Source organism: Thunnus albacares, chromosome 7 (genome assembly GCF_914725855.1).
Source record: "Thunnus albacares chromosome 7, fThuAlb1.1, whole genome shotgun sequence".
In the NCBI taxonomy this organism is placed as follows: Eukaryota; Metazoa; Chordata; class Actinopteri; order Scombriformes; family Scombridae; genus Thunnus; species Thunnus albacares.
Window position 1 is genome coordinate 27,479,002 of NC_058112.1, and position 16,186 is coordinate 27,495,187.

The window sequence follows — 16,186 nt, forward strand, 5'->3', positions numbered from 1 at the left end:
ACAAAACCCTGAACATACAACATGGAGACATAAAACTCATAAAATGTCTCAACATGAAAGGCACCTGCAAGTAGAAAAGACATGAAAGACACTACAAACTACAACATAAAAATAATCAACTCTGATTAAATATAGAGCAGTTCACAACAGACCAGACCTTCCACCTGATATCTACTACAGGATGAGGGAATACAACACACAGTATATTGTAGTAGAACATTTTATATTTACGAGAGTAATCACTATGATTAACACTATTATACATATTGTCCATAATCATGTTTATGTTTTAGGCTTTCAAATTGCCTTTTAAAACTGGAATACAAAGCAAAGATGCATTGCACCTGTTGTTCTGTTAGCTCTCAACACATCACATCATTCATCACATTTCTTGAGGAATAGTAACCTCCAGTTTTTTAGAATAATTTTCACTACAACATACAAATGTTGCCTGTGGAAAAGGCTGGTGAATACTTTCTGAAAATGAAATTGTCTGAATCAGGAAACAGATGAAAATGAGCAGTTTATTAGCAAAAATTCTACAAAAATGTGCTCATTTTACAAAACACAGCTCTACAGAAAGAAAGCATATCAGCAAATTTTATCATGGAATAAATAACATATCAGCTGAATGGAAGAAAACATCAAACATAAATTCAAGGTTGTTTATATGTTGCTGAGCATCTCTGGAGGCCTTGAACCCTGCAACGACAAAATTAGACAAAAATTACCTTCATAATATGCTGAATTTCAACATGCTGGTGAATATTAGCTTTGGTCATGCTGTTTACATTATACAAGCTGTTCTTACGCTTCTGTTTTGAACGTCTCATGGGATATCCTGTCTTCATTTACACCCTCAGGACATTCATTAATGTCTTTTATGCCCAGTGTGGTCAGAGCTGTGGAGAAAAAGGCTCTGTGTGTTAGAGTATCTGCTCTGCCTCTCCCATCCCTTCTGTTTCCTGTTTGTCTCCAGTTTGTCTCTCTCTGCATTTGTGTGTGTGTGTGCTGGGCGTGGCCTTCCAGTTCCTTCTAGCATCCTTGCCTAAGTATTCTCGTGTTGTTTTTTTGATACTAAGCTTAACTATTGTTTGCATGTGCGTCAGGTTCACCTCTGCCTGTCTTCCTGTTCTCCTGCCCTACCCAGCTCACCGTCATGTCTACAAGCTCCAGCTCTGGAACCTGCACACAGTCTGCCCAGCGTCTGCCGACAACCCTGGTTCAGTTACCTGCTCTGCTGCCTGTCCTGCTCTCCAGCTGCTGCAGCCCACTCCCCAAACCATCCTCACAAAAAGTCTACAATAAACAACCTTTTTTGAACTGTGGAAACATTTGTGTGTCTGAGTTCTGCTTTTGGGTACAACTCTTGTCACTGTGAGTATTTATTTTAGTCCACAGTGTCATAGTTCTGAAAAAATATATGATAGTTGGGTATATTAGATGCACTTACATGTGATGAATGAATGGATAAACAGGTTACTACTTGTGCATTATTATAAAAATGGTTTTTAATTGTAATAGAGAGAGACTGAATAAATGCCTGAAAAATAAATGTGTATTTTAAGTGGTTAGGATTTTTTTTAATTTTCATTGAGTGTATGTGGAGTATCAGTCCCTCTACCCAAGAAAGCCATGTACTATACTCACCCTGCTTGTATTGTGCAAAAGTGATGTATTTTTGATTAGTCGGGTCAAGTATCCCAAAGGCTGTGTCCAGGTTGGAGTTGTTGAACAGACTTGGCCCTCTCACACCACTCTGCTGAGACATCTTCAGCTGCTCCAGCTGCTCAACAAGAAACTTTCTAGGATTCTCTGAATGAAAGAGAAACAATGAGTGAATCCATTAATATGCAGATAAATCACGGTTACTATGGTGCACATATTGTCTTTTAGGTTATATAAGCTTAAGGGATGTGTTCACAATTTTTCAAGTCAGTCAGGAGGAAATAAACATTGGAACAGGTTTTTCTTGCTTTAATCATCCCTCCTGTTCACTTGATATGACTAACTCAGACTGCTGAAGCCTCATATAAACTTTTAAATGCATTTCCACATAGTGGATTTTGGCCCCCATCACTTACATTGACAGTGCATTTGAAGAGGATCTTTTATAGCCACTATGAACAAGAAGAATAAGTACAGCGAGGAAAACCTCTTTCACTGCTCATATGGACACCTGACTGTTGTTTTAAAACAGATTTTTTTTTAAAAGTGACCGTGTCTTGTAACTAAATTACTAAACTGTTTAGGAAAAGTTTACAACAACAAAAATAATATGATTTAGAATAACAATATCCACAGAATAAAATGTACACTTTGTCTTTATAGAGAATATCAACACTTCATGTCCAGAGGAAAGACTGTTATTAGGAATAGCTCAACTAATCTTTGGTGTCTTCCAGCATCAGGAGTCATAATCCAACATAAATACAGTAATTTTATAGGTTTACCTCATTTGTGACTGAAAAACTAAGCACATTTCTTGTTATGGAGTTTCCATTATCTGTAGCATGTGAGTTATAACTAGAGCTAGCTTGCTAGTTTTTGCAAAAACTTTGCTTTTTTCAGCCTTCAGCACAGGATGTTGTGTCTATAACGGAAATGAAATAAGCTAACCAGGTCTGTGAAAGAAGAGCATGCTGGTCAGATTTTCCATGAGCTCGAGAATTTTGTGTTTCTTAAGATAATCGTCGGCTTCCTTCTCTCGCTGCGTCGCCATCTTTTCCATTACACTCTTGTTTAAATTGGTTGCTATGATACGCCAACATCCAACGGTGAAAGCACGCGCGCACACACAAACACACACGCACAAACACACACAGGAGAGGTGCACAATTTTTCAAGTCCGTCTTGAAACAAGAGTCAAATGCCCAATATTGACACAGTTGACACTTCATAATGCACTTACAACGTAAATGATGAAAAATCCTCAGTCCTCCTTCTGTGCAAAAATGTGTTTATGAAATAAAGGAACAAGTACAGCGAGGAAAACCTCTTTCACACAAGCTTCAGCCGTCCAAAATGAGTCAAATCCAATACATCCATGGTCAAATCAAGTAGATATCTTTCAGTGTTAGTCTTTTTAGTGCCAAAGTCCCTCTTTTTGTTACTACACTTCCACTGCAGCTCGACAGGGATACACAAAGAGGGAATTTGATGCTAAAAAGACTGTAAATGTGGCAGATATCTACTTGATATGACTAACTCAGACTGCTGAAGCCTCATATAAGCTTCAGATAGACTGTGGATTTTGTCCCCACATCACTTATATTGAAAGCACATTTGAAGGGGATCTTTTCATAGCCAGTATGAACAGGAGGAATGATTACAGCGAAGAAAATCTCTTTCAGTGTTTATATGGACACCTGACTGTTGCTTTTAGACAGACTTGAAAAATTGTGAACCTGTCCTTCAACTGACTAATCATTTCAGCCCTACTTCATACATCACATTTGTAACTATAACATTTGCCACACAGTATTGACAAAATTATACTTTTATTTTTTTAATAGAATAAAATTATTTAAGGACTTTAGCACAGTTACTGCGTTCATGTTACAAGTGTTCTCTTCCTGGGTTTACATGTTGCAACACATTCAAAGAGGATGAAGAGATATATTAACAACAGACAGATCTGAATGCATGTATATGAGTTCCTGATCCCGAGCAGCCAAATGCTAACAGTTTAGCATTTTCTGTGAGTTCCTTTAAAAGAAAAAACCAAACACACAAAATCCATTTGGAGATGTCGCAGAGATGACTCTATTCCCGGGCATGTTGGCAAAAATTGGACAGTGTCTGCCCGATTGAGTGTCCAACACACAGACGATGTATAAATCCAAATCAATCCAGCTTTTGTTCTTCTTTCAGCTGCTGTAAGGCTGCCGCAGCGGCTTCTTTTCTGACTTTGAAGCCCATTAGTTCTGTCCGGAGCTCCCCAGGCTTTGGTGGGATCTCTGGTATAGTCTGATAGAAAAACAAAAACAGCAAACATACATAAACTGTTAAACAGACACTCAAACAATAGGCCTATTAGGTTGCAAGGTGTTGCATTTATGTAATTCCTAAGCATAGCTAATCAAACATAGATACTGGGATGTCACATCAACTATGTTTGATATTGGTAAATGCTTTAGTAATCTAAAACAACACTAAGAGTCTGGTATCAGTTAGGTGTCAGACCCTTAGAATCTGAGAGACACAGATGTTCAACATGTTCACAGATGTTCAACAATCATACAGGGAGAAACCCATTGCAGGCAGGAAAAAGCCACTGAAAAACTACCAGTAAGGGGTAAAGCAACAATCATAGGCATGTGCCATGTAAGTGAGTTATACTTGCATGAGATATTAGACCAGCCACTGATCATAAGTAGAAATAGATATTCTAAAACAGGGAGTATAATGTTAGTAGCATAGCCGTTGCATTCATTGAGTACTACTAGTCAGGACGAACATATTTACAAATTATTAAAAACACACATTTGTCCGTTACTGATCAACTGGTTAAAAGGGTCCAGGCCCAAAAAAACCTAAATGGGGCACCTCTACTATATTTACACAATACTTAAACTTGCAACATGTTCATATCTGCAGTGTGGTGACTTTCAAATGAAATGAAAATGCAAGTGAAATACAGGAGAACTTGTGCTGAATGGACATATGACATACAGTATGCTGGTTGTCACTATAAATACCACAATATGTGTATTAGTACTACACATCAGCCAGAATGACATGTACATGACTGATGTATGCTTCCGTATATATATATATATATATATATATATATATATATTTTAATTTTTTTATTTTTTTTGCATTTGCATTTGCTACACTTCACAAAAGCATCATGTCTCCACAATTTGCAATACCTACAGAAAACACAAACAGATCAGTGTGAAAAAAAGGAGGATTTTGTCCCTCACCAGATCAGGTAAGTAATATTGGTGGACGACCTGCGCTCCAGCAAACATAGACAGTACACTGGCCCCGAACATTCTCAGGTACCGAGGCCACGACACACCTGCAGGCATCTTCGCAGACTGATGGGATTCGACTCAACCTGGAAAAAGAGAGGAACACATTTGATCAGACAAGATATACTTTATTGTCCCCTCAGTGTTGCTGCATCACATCAAAACAAATTACTTCTATGAGCCAGAACAAACATGATTTCAACTCCTTTTCTGACAAATAGTTATTGTCTGCTAAAATTGTAACAGCAGCTGGTTAATTGCTACCTATACCTGCCACTTTAACATATAGATCAAAGGATAACAAACTTTTTAAATAGTTGTGTCTGCCTGTCATTAGGACCAAATACCACTGGACACAAAATAATTATTTTACACATCATCAAACTGAATACTGGGATTATGTACACAGAAAACAGCAACTCCGGACATAAGTTAGCAATGAGGTTTTCTAACTATGTTAAATTCACAATTTTCATATAATAAATGTACAAAATGCATGTGTACATATCATACATGCACATAGATGCTAACCACCTGCACTATAACAACTCACTGACAGGGAAGCTAGCTGCTAATGTTTGGTAACAGCTATCATGGCTAAAAGTTTGTAGGCTAGAGACTATTGAAAGAACAACAGACATGAACTAACATGAGCTGAAAGCTTGTAAGAATATACCTTTGTTTATTTCACTGACACGTTGGTAAACAGCCGCAGTGTGAAGCTGATTTTCACCATCTTAAACCCAGATGTCTGTCATTGGGACGCAGAAACAGGTCACGCTGTTTAGCTAACACAAAGATATTTTTTTAACAGAGTGATGAGCGCTCACTCTGTCCCTTTTTACAGATACCACCAACGTAAAGATTCAGTGTCCCGTTACGTCGCCTTTAATGCATTTTAGGGTTGTTAAATGTTGCTTGAGGCGTATTGTGATTGCTTTTTAAGATTAAATGGAAAAATACTTGCTTTCTCGTCCACTATTTTGGGGCTTTAGTCTACATTGGACAGATTATTTCCAGTGGAGTAATCTACTGTATTAAAACCTACCATCTTTGGCTGCTACGTTCTTCTACAGTGACAATTGACGCTGGTTCTTCCTCACAGTCGAGGTCTGTCGCCACCTAGTGGTGTTATATGAGCCCATACAAAATACAGCACCAACTGGTAGTGTGCCTCTTTTATTGAATTAAAATACTCAGTGCTATTTTTAAAAAAAATAAATTAACAATTAAAGGACAGGTTCACAAGTTTTCAAGTCTGTCTGAAAACAACAGTCAGTTGACCATATGAAAGAGGTTTTCCTTTTTCTTTTTGTCCTAAAAGATCCCCTTCAGATGCACTTTCAGTGTAAGTGATGGAGGCCTGTGGGAGAGTGAGAACAGTGACCAGGGCGCTGGGAAGACAGCAGCTAGCTGCAGCTGGTCCCAGGTGCCTGACCGGTATTCCCACTTGCTCCCCCTAGTATGGGTGCTTCAGTGGGATCTGGAAGGCGGCAGCTCACTGCGGCTGGTCCAGGTTCACATCAACCCTATACCCTAAACTTAACCTAACCCTAACCTTTACCACTGACCCAGAAATCAGCATTTTACATTGTTTCTCATAAGTCCCCCAACTTTTTGGAAGTACAATGCCAGTGGTGGAAGATGCACTCAAATCCTTTACTCAAGTAAAAGTACCAATACAGCATTTTTTTTTTAAAAGTGCATGAAAAATCCTCCAGCTTGATGTAGTTTAAGTACTGCAGTAAAAGTAGTGGTTTGGTCCCTCTGACTGATATATTATTATATATGGCATCATTAGATTATTAATACTGAAGCATCAGTGTTAGAGCAGCATGTTATTGTTGTAGCTGCTGGAGGTGGAGCTAGTTTGAACTACTTTATATACATTTGTACATGTAGTGGAGTGGAGGTATAAAGTAACATCAAATGGAAATACAAGTACCTCAAAATTGTACTTAAGTACAGTACTTGAATAAATGTGCTTATTCAAGTTACTTTCCACCGCTAGTCTAACCCCTGCCGGTCTTATTTAGTTACCAGTCTAGCCTCTGCTGGTCTCATTTAATTACCAGTCTAGCCTCTGCTGGTCTCATTTAATTACCAGTCTAGCCTCTGCTGGTATTACTTAACTACCAGTCTAACCTCTGCTGGTATTATTTAACTACCAGTGTAACCCCTGCAGTACACCGTGACCTCCCAGCCGACAGGTGGCGGTAAACCTTCACTCGACCTGAGGAAAAAGGAAATGTTGAGCGTTTAAATGGTCTTTGTTTTGAGAGGATCCCCTGCCCCCTTCGTCTCATTATTTGAAAACTAAAGAACAAAATGTATGACAGGTACGTTAGTTTGAGAATATACCTTTACGTTTCGTTCATGTAGCGTTAAAGGTCGCCTGCGATTTACAGATATCTGTCGAGCTGTGTGACGTTTGACAGCTAACTGTTAGCTAAAAACCTGCGTCCATCTGTCTTCTTTGTGCCAGCTATGCATTGTATGTACTGTAATCTCCACACAGCTCACATTCCCAGTTTCTACTAACATTTGGAAGCAGAATGAATCTCATTGTATTCAAATAAGTCAACAGTTAAGATGGAGGAAAACCAGTATACATCATTGACGGTTCCTACGGATTATTTCCAGCAGTGGTGAGTTGGTGCTGGAGGTGGCAGGTCCTGGGAAACTTACCATCTTTATCTCCCCCGACGTTCTTCATTTCATGCATGAGATGGGATAAAATATATAAAAACACCATTTGACACAGGACATCATACATTAAGCCTTACATTAAAGATTGTAGCAAGTGATAATGTAATTACAAAGGGTTAATAACTTGTCAAAAATGCGATGAAATCAAATTTTAAATAGAAGGAAAGCAGAGCTGCAACGATTAGTCGATTAATCAATTGACAGAAAATTAATCGGCAACAATTTGATAATCGAATAATCGTTTTAGTCATTTTTTTTAAGCAAATGTGCTAAAATAAATAAATAAAATGTGTTGGTTGCAGCCGTGATGCTTTTCTTTGCCATTCTTGATAGTAAACTGAATATCTTTGGGTTTTGAACTGTTGAATTAAAAAAAGACATTTAAAGACGCCACCTCTGGGAATTATAAGGGTCATTCTCACTGTTTTGTGACATTTTATAGACAAGACAATAATTGACAGATTCATTGATAATGATAATAATCGTTAGTTGCGTCTTGAGGAAAGGCTAGCTCACACTGTGGGCCTGATAGCTTGAGTAATCACATAACTACGTTATATAAACAGTATTTAATAATGATTGTTTTCATTTACTCTTAAGTGAGAATACTGTATTTTCTGCTTTTGCCATAGCAGTTTTAACACATTTAAAGGGACATTTCATAAAATATTCAACAGGTTACCACATTATCCAGCAGTTATTACATCCTTACTTGCTACAGGTTTCATAAATACATCTACCTTGGCTCTTACTATTTTGTCAATTGTATAATGATACAGTCATAAAGCAGCCTCTTCACATTAGTGTTTGACTTGGAGTCAACTTCATAGGAATCACAACCACAGTATTTTTTTGCAAGTTGTTTGTGTTGTTTGTATTTATGTCTTCATTCCATTGTAGACAACCGTGTCAAAGCAAACATCATATTTGTCTGTTTATTGTTGGTAAAAAGAGCAATTTGTGGGTGTAATGAGTGAGTGTTCCAGGTTTTATGCTCAAAACTGATCAAACAGCCACAATCAAAAGAGGAAAAATAGCTTGAGAGCTTATTTTACATATTGATAAGTGTAATGAATGAATGCAATGCAGAGAATACAAACAGGTGTACACATCACAGCATGTTTGTTTGTAAGTATTGTGTCTTGTAATTTTCACTTCTTCACGCACCCCATTGAACACCAGACATGATTTAGCTTCTCTTGTTGTGTCCGGGTCCTGTTTTGTTGTCTTCTTTTGCTCACCTTCCTCTTCCTTTTATCTTTAACCTTCCTCCTCCTCCTCCTCCTCCTCCTCCTCTCTCCTTCTCTCATGCACCCCTACTTTTCTAGGTACCAGTCAAGCCAGCAGCATCCTGAGGCGCAGCATGTGATGTCGTATCACAACATGGGCCACTACACAGAAGGTCCCAGAGATGAGCCTGTCATGACCGAGCTGTCCGTCCACCGGGAGCCAAGTCTTTACCAGGAGCCTTTCTACCAGAACCACCCTCCAGCCCCGGGTCACTACCAGGAGCCAGTGTACCAGCAGAGCGTCAGGGAGCAGCAGCATCCTCAACATCAACATGCAATACAGCAGCAAGAACCAAGTTTTCAGCACCAACCTCAGCCTGCTGGTCCAACTCAAGGTACGGAAAAGGTTATTGATCTGACTGAGACTCTGGATGCTCAACACATTTCTCCGTCAGACCTAAAACAGATATCTATCTGTTTATTACCTTGTTCTTTTTTGGCATACTATTCTGTTAGCCTTTAATATGTTGTGTACATGTTGCATGTTTGGCAAAATAGTTGATTGACAGTGATTCTCTGTATTAATTCAGCGAACTAATCTTGCAGTTTAAAGGGCAAAGTCCAGTACAAACTAAAATTGATTAATTGAGTGCACCGGTATGTAAACATGCAGTAATACACACAGTTTTAGCTGCAGCCGTTTAATTTAAACCCGTCTTTTTACAGCTGGTAAAAAAAATGATAAAATGTAACTCCGAATTCTCTTAACGGCTTGTGTTGCAAAGGTTTTGCAGCAGTTTTTATTGTTAAAATAGTTTTATGGATATTTACTTCCAATAAGTTGATTAGAATGAGAGCACTGTCATTTCCATGTTAATTGTTTGGTCTATAAAATATCAGAAAATGTTTAAAAATGTTGATCGCTGTTTCCCAAAGTCCAAGATGCAACTTAAAATGTCCAGACGGACAGTTCACATCCCAAAACTCTTGTCTACTGACAGTCTACTGTCATAGAAGACTAAAGAAACCAGAAAATATTTACATTTAGGAAGCTGGAACCAAAGAATTTTGGCAATTTTTCTTAAAAATTGACTCAAAACAATCAATCGACAATTAATTAATGGACTAATTGTTGCAAACTTATGAACTCCAATATCTTTATCATTATCCCTTGTATTTTCACTAATAATTATGATTGTCTTTTTATCAGTCACTGTCTTACATCAACACATTCATCCTCTCTGTCTTAGTTGTGACGCCGGGGAAGAAGAAGAGAGGCCGGCCTCCCAAACAACAGGCAGAGAACGGCGAGTCGCAGGAGGAAGAGGATGAGATCGAGGCTGCCAAAAAGGCCAAGAGGATTCTCAACCGCTTCAACGGCATGTCAGTGGCTGAGGTTATGGCCAAAACCCTGCCAGACGTTATTACCTACAACCTTGACATTTTGATAGTGAGTTATTTACTGAGTTATAAATAAGAATTTATATATTTTTTTTATTTGTATAAGTAGTAGATTGGTGTCGGTGTTTGTTCCAATTGTACAAGGAAAATCGCACAATTTAAAAAAAAAATATTTACAAACCATGCATCTGTGTTGTTAGGTTTCAGTCACAAAACGCTGTAGTTTTTAGGTCTGTTGCTATGGTAACCCCTTCATATTTCTCCTCAGATTGGAATTAACCCAGGACTATTGTCAGCCTTCAAAGGACACCATTACCCAAACCCAGGAAACCATTTCTGTAGGTTGAAATTCAATTTCATTACTGACTACAGGGAATAGATGCTAGTATTCACTAGACCCAGACCCATCATCCTGGTGTTGGGTTCATCATTATGAATGCATGTTATGCAGCTCAGATTTGTTAAAAAAAACTCATCATTTAAAATGTATTCTAAAGGATCCAGAGATGCCACAAAATACCAAACTGAATTATGAAGAAATGTTATAAAAGGATACAAAAATAACATCAGTAACTTTCAATTCGATATATTGGTGAAGCCATAAAAATGGTGTCTTGGGTTTGAATATTTCACTCGATATAGAAATGATGATAGAAATGACTTCAGTGATCATCAGTCTACAGCAGTGGTTCTCCACCTTTTTTGACAGCCCTGTCTGATGAAGCACCCCTTCATCTGCACCAACGTTATGTTCCAAATGTGTTCAATTATGTTGATTTTAAACTATATGATATTTAACTATCAATGATATTCAAGTGGATATTTTTTATCTTTCAATACGTAGGTCAGTTTGATTAAGTTTGCATTCCTACTACTGCCACTTAGAGGCAAAAGCTGAATGTTTCAACCATTTATTCATTAGTTTTAGCTTGTTTCAACTTCAACTACACACTCTCAATCACAACATGTAGTCTTCAGGTGTTACAGCTTATTCATGTATGGATATGTTTTTAAATCAAATTGAATAATCTCTGTTTTTGTCATATTAGTTGAGCACAATCTTTCTGGTTGGTAATCTTACGTTTTCCTGTATGTTTTGGGCACCATTTAATTTTATACTGGTTTACGCTGTCACTTTACCTTCAGCAGGTCAGCACATTCATTTATTAAAAAAAAAAAGTTCATTGCCCAAATTTGATTAGCCAATACATTCATCATAGGATCACTAAAACGTGCTGATAAACTGCACCTTGTTTTGCGTGCTGATACTAAAGATTCAGTGCAGCGACAGTAACTGAAAAGGTCCAGCGTGTTTTGATAATAACAATTTGCATGAAAGTCACTCGGCCATATTGAATTTGCAACTCCTCTTTTTGTGTCCAGGGAAATGTCTGTTTCTCTCTGGTCTGACCGACGAGCAGCTCAACTACAGCCACGACCAGAGCCTGCCGGAGAAATACAGCATCGGCTTCACCAACATGGTAGAGAGGACCACACCCGGCAGCAAGGACCTCTCCAAGTAAATAATAAAACACATTTATCTCTCCAAAAACTTTATACTACTATAATACTTTCAATTTAACTTAAAAAAATATGATTAACAATTACAAATTAGTCATGTCATTGATGCTTTTATTGAATCTAATGATTTAGAATCAGTGCAACAGTAGACTATGACTGAATTTTACCAACAGTGAGGAATTTCTGGGTACAAATCACCCAATGTAATCCAGTTTGTCCCTTGAAAAAAAAGTATAGAAAATATTTGTCTGGTTTTATGTTTTTGTCCCAGTAAGGAGATTCGTGAAGGAGGTCGACAATTACTTGACAAGCTGCAGAAATATAAGCCATTAATAGCAGCTTTTAATGGAAAAGGTAAAATGATGGAAACACTGAAAGTACTTTACTAGTTCATTTTGTCCATTTCTGTTGGAAATATTTATATGGTTTATTAATTAAGGTTTAACAGTTACATTTTTTACAGGTATTTATGAGATCTTCTGCAAAGAAACCTTCGGTGTGAAGGCAAAGAACCTCGAGTTCGGTCTGCAGCCCTACAAAATCCCAGAAACTGAAACAGTATGTGACAAACTTGGATCACTCTGAAATATACTCAACAATATTTACAACCAGTCCATCCCTACAGCATATTTTCTTCCACATAGGTTTGCTACTTGATGCCATCGTCAAGCCCCCGCTGTGCCCAGTTTCCCCGTGCACAGGATAAGGTACATTTCTACATCAAGCTGAAGGAACTGCGAGACCAGATGAAAGGTTTTACACCCAGCCGTGATGTCACGGAGACCCAGTACTCATTCGATCTGCAGTTGGCCAAAGGTAAACATTTAGTACGTTACTCTTTGGCTATATAGTAAAGTTAAAACATCAGGTATCAGAGGTAATTCTGTGCCTATTATAGACTTGAAACATAACCAGGGTTGTCATTTTACAGACGTATTTAGATGAAGATCTAACTCCTTGTTGTTGTGTTTGTTCTGCAGAGGACGCTAAGAGGATGGCAATCAAAGAGGAGCAGGTGGATCCAGAGTATGAAAGCTGTAGTGGGCTGCATGAGAATATGAGGCAAAGCAGCAACTCCTCCAACTAAAAAAAAGACGGCGGAGAGGAGATAAAACAGGCCTCGTCTGCTGTAGCACACAGGTATCGTAGTTACCAAAGATGTCGTTCTAATTAAGGGTTGAATTGCCTTGTTTTGGGCGGCTCAAGAAGTGATGCAGTCGTTTGTAGAGAAGTTTCACATGTTTTTTTAAACGATGCATGTCTCCAATATTTCATCTGTTGACACGATTTCTCAGTGACCACATCAGACAGCAGAATTTAATTTAGGCAACTAGGTTTTAAACTCCAATTAGTTCTCTATTTTATACATAGACTATACATAGATTTTAGACTCTCTTAAAAATGTACCAAGCACAGTTTTAATAACACAAAGAGTGACGTTTTTTGTGAATAAACAACTCAAAAATTAGTTTCTGGTGCATATAATGTAACTAAAAATACTGCAAATCACTATGATTGATTACCTATTCAAGGCAAGTTAGAAGCGTTGAGTTGATTTTTAAAATTAAATGATACTAACATGACGTGAATCAATCTGACCTATTCTGCTTGTCAGTAAGTTTACACAGTTTGCAGTAAATACAACACATAGAACCCATGCATGGTGATTTAAGACATGTTTTGGGTGTTTTCTTGAAGTAATTATTACCAGTGTATTGGTCAATGACTTAGAAATGTCTTCTGCAAGCAGCATAAGTAAGTAAAGCAAATAAAATTTATTTATATAGCCGCTTTTCACAGACAATAGTCACAAAGTGCTTTACATGAGCATGATGCCAAAAAGAAACACAGAGAAATACACAATCTGTAATAAAACTACACAGTAAAAAACATAGAAAAAGTGAACAGAAAAATACACAATAAAACATGGAAATATAAAATGTCGACTTCTTACAGGATTACTCAAACACCTGTCTAAAAAGGTGTGTTTTCAGCTGCTCTTGAAATGAATAAGCAGAATCAGCAGACCATAAGGCTACAGGCAGAGGTGCCACAGCCTCAAAAGCTTGATGGAGAAAGTTAATCTATCTTTATTGTGGTATCTTGCAGAAACGGACATCGGAGGCCAGTCAGCGGACCACATGGCACGTAACCACTGCAGCTGAAGATGTTTGTACGACAGATACCAGATATCAGCTGTAATAGTAGCATCAGTTAGGGTAACAAAAACGCTCTGATGACCTCACAGGAGAAGAGGAGTCATACAGTTTCCAGGGGCACTGTAATATGACGCACAAGGGAGAAAGTGCCCACAACAATTATGTTTTTTTTTTTTACAGACGGTGCATGTTTTTGGTGTTATTTTCTATCACTATTTATTGCATTTTGTATTGTATGTCTGTCCAGTGACTTATTTTTGTATTTTGAAAGAATGACATTTTATGATTTATCAGCTGTATAAATAAGTAATTGTACTCTGGGATTTCTAATCTGTAATTACAGAATCATTAAATCTCTTCTAAAGCTGGCTCATTTACTGTCGTATTGTTTTAAGTCAACCATGTAAAGCCATAATATACTGTATAACCAATAACATGAGGAAAAACTAGACTTCTCCTGATAACATAACACCTCACAAATGATGAGTAATGCTTTGTCTTGGGTAGAAAGTCAGATTTTCAAAGCTCTATGTCAAGAGGCTGAAGACTTATTTTGATGATTCACTCATCAAATCTGTTTAAACCTGCGCATGTACAGTAGTGCAGTTGCTGAAAACAGACAGAAAAGCTGGAAAGAAAATCCGGCATCTCAGTGAAACATTAGTTATTCCAATAAATATTAATACAGCAGGCTAACAGACTTCCTGAATCAACAGTAAAGTATAAAACCACTGTTTCCAGCCCATGTTTTGGTATCAAAGCTTCTGTTTTGAGAAACATAAGCAATGTTTCACTGAACTTTAAGTCCCCCACCACTCAAAAATATGTTTTTATTCTTGTTCATTCACTTGAATGTTTGAGTCCAGATTTTTACACTTGAACCCTGTTTTCACATTCATCTGCTGATGGTGGAAAGTTTCTCTGTGCTCACCTGAAAATCTAAGTTTAACGTGTACCTACGAGTACAATTTGTGACATCACAACTAGTTTAGAGCCAATCCTGGTGCAGTCTTCAACTTACCCAAGTACGCTGTGGAAACCTGAGGCCTCCAGTGCACAAACACTGAGAATGGACTTCATAGTGAAGTGTCCAGGAGATGAAAAGTATTTGCATATTCTTAAATTCTGTTTTTTTTAATGATGGAGAAGGAGGAGTAGATATTCTAAGGATTTTAATGAGACACTTCAACTTTTTTGTGGAACAAATTGACAAGTTATTCAAAGTAGAGTATTTTTTATAGATCTTCAAAAAGATCTGGAGCAGATCTTTAAATACAGTTCAATGTGGAGATCAGGTAGGCCTTTAAAAAAATTATAAATCTAAGTTCTCCGTGGGAATCTTGTAATATAGTCAGATGTCTACATATTTTCTTCTGATAAAGGGTCATAAAACTATCATGTTTTATCAGGTTGTATTGACTTATTTTGCACAAACTCGTGTTTCTTACATAGGTGCAGCTATAAAAAAAAAGACATTCAGGTCAACAAACTTGCCCCACTGGAATCTTTAAACTGTGTCAGATGCTGCAATGGGGCACTTTGTGACCAAAGCTATCTGTATAGGATTAAATTTGGGTCGTAATTGAACAAAATGAAATTGAATTGATAGTAAATAACTCAGGATTCAGACCTGTAACACCACATACAAGCTTTGTGTCCGAGCTGAAACTGAAAAATTAAGCAGTGACAGTGAAAAAAATGACAGCAAAAGAGAAATTACAATCAGTGACAGAAAAATGGAGAATATTGTAATCAAATGTCGCACTCTTGTGTGGTTTTATTGTAAGTTCTGCCTTTGAGCTTTTTTTTTTTTTGCTCTCAATTTATTTTTATTCACTTTCAATTTATTTTATTTTTTGTTGGATTCTTGGGAGATTTTCCTCAATTATTATGACACAAATTTAATCCCATATCAGTGGAGCTATAACTGATGCAAAACATTTTTAAATTAGGTCAAATCAGGTGTTGAAATACACTGCAACTATACTTTAAGGGCCATGAGAGGAGGAGGAGGAGGAGGAGGAGGAGGAGGAGTGGAAAAATAAAGTAAATCAATAGGGAAAAATAGCAGGTGTGATCTTTGTTATCCAAAGTAATTAAAAACTGCACTAAAGCTGCAACACACACTTCCTATATTAAAGACTGACAGCCAATAGAAAACAACCTCATGGAGTTTAAAAGTCGA

General features: G+C 37.5%; 3 protein-coding genes across 8 annotated transcripts; 1 reads left to right on the forward strand and 2 right to left on the reverse strand.

The window, feature by feature from the left end:
• Positions 1-498: 498 nt before the first annotated feature.
• si:dkey-42p14.3 (EF-hand calcium-binding domain-containing protein 10) lies at positions 499-2,799 on the reverse strand. The gene is made up of 4 exons (XM_044357485.1): positions 2,620-2,799; positions 1,651-1,815; positions 812-902; positions 499-702 (listed from the first exon to the last, which is right to left on the reverse strand). Exons 1-4 carry the CDS (start codon positions 2,729-2,731, stop codon positions 657-659), a joined length of 414 nt encoding a protein of 137 aa, XP_044213420.1. The 5' UTR covers positions 2,732-2,799; the 3' UTR covers positions 499-656.
• Positions 2,800-3,483: 684 nt separating this feature from the next.
• On the reverse strand, positions 3,484-5,793 carry c7h12orf73 (chromosome 7 C12orf73 homolog). Its single transcript, XM_044356664.1, has 3 exons — positions 5,659-5,793; positions 4,932-5,068; positions 3,484-3,969 (listed from the first exon to the last, which is right to left on the reverse strand). The coding sequence occupies exons 2-3, from the start codon at positions 5,037-5,039 to the stop codon at positions 3,847-3,849; spliced, it is 231 nt and encodes a 76-aa protein (XP_044212599.1). The 5' UTR covers positions 5,040-5,068; positions 5,659-5,793; the 3' UTR covers positions 3,484-3,846.
• Positions 5,794-7,225: 1,432 nt separating this feature from the next.
• On the forward strand, positions 7,226-14,369 carry tdg.2 (thymine DNA glycosylase, tandem duplicate 2). 6 transcript variants are annotated; one of them, XM_044357685.1, is made up of 11 exons: positions 7,304-7,321; positions 7,501-7,630; positions 9,020-9,315; positions 10,171-10,370; positions 10,590-10,659; positions 11,705-11,840; positions 12,114-12,196; positions 12,306-12,400; positions 12,487-12,658; positions 12,823-12,982; positions 13,952-14,369. In XM_044357685.1, exons 2-10 carry the CDS (start codon positions 7,575-7,577, stop codon positions 12,927-12,929), a joined length of 1,215 nt encoding a protein of 404 aa, XP_044213620.1. In that variant the 5' UTR covers positions 7,304-7,321; positions 7,501-7,574; the 3' UTR covers positions 12,930-12,982; positions 13,952-14,369. The 6 variants fall into 6 exon arrangements, with proteins under 6 accessions (XP_044213624.1, XP_044213620.1, XP_044213623.1 ...); XM_044357688.1 differs by having other exon boundaries at positions 7,563-7,630; XM_044357683.1 differs by having other exon boundaries at positions 7,306-7,321; positions 7,570-7,630.
• The last annotated feature ends 1,817 nt before the right edge of the window (positions 14,370-16,186 follow it).

Coding starts and splice junctions, on each gene's coding strand:
- si:dkey-42p14.3 (XM_044357485.1), bottom strand. CDS start 2,731: ATGGAAAAGATGGCGACGCAGCGAGAGAAGGAAGCCGACGATTATCTT. Junction 1,816..2,619: donor GCTCTTCTTTCACAGACCTG/GTTAGCTTATTT, acceptor TCTTTCATTCAG/AGAATCCTAGAAAGTTTCTT. Junction 903..1,650: donor TTTTGCACAATACAAGCAGG/GTGAGTATAGTA, acceptor TTTTCTCCACAG/CTCTGACCACACTGGGCATA.
- tdg.2 (XM_044357683.1), top strand. Junction 7,631..9,019: donor ACGGATTATTTCCAGCAGTG/GTGAGTTGGTGC, acceptor CTACTTTTCTAG/GTACCAGTCAAGCCAGCAGC. Junction 10,660..11,704: donor AAACCCAGGAAACCATTTCT/GTAGGTTGAAAT, acceptor TTTTGTGTCCAG/GGAAATGTCTGTTTCTCTCT.
- c7h12orf73 (XM_044356664.1), bottom strand. CDS start 5,039: ATGCCTGCAGGTGTGTCGTGGCCTCGGTACCTGAGAATGTTCGGGGCC. Junction 3,970..4,931: donor AATATTACTTACCTGATCTG/GTGAGGGACAAA, acceptor TTTTTCTATCAG/ACTATACCAGAGATCCCACC.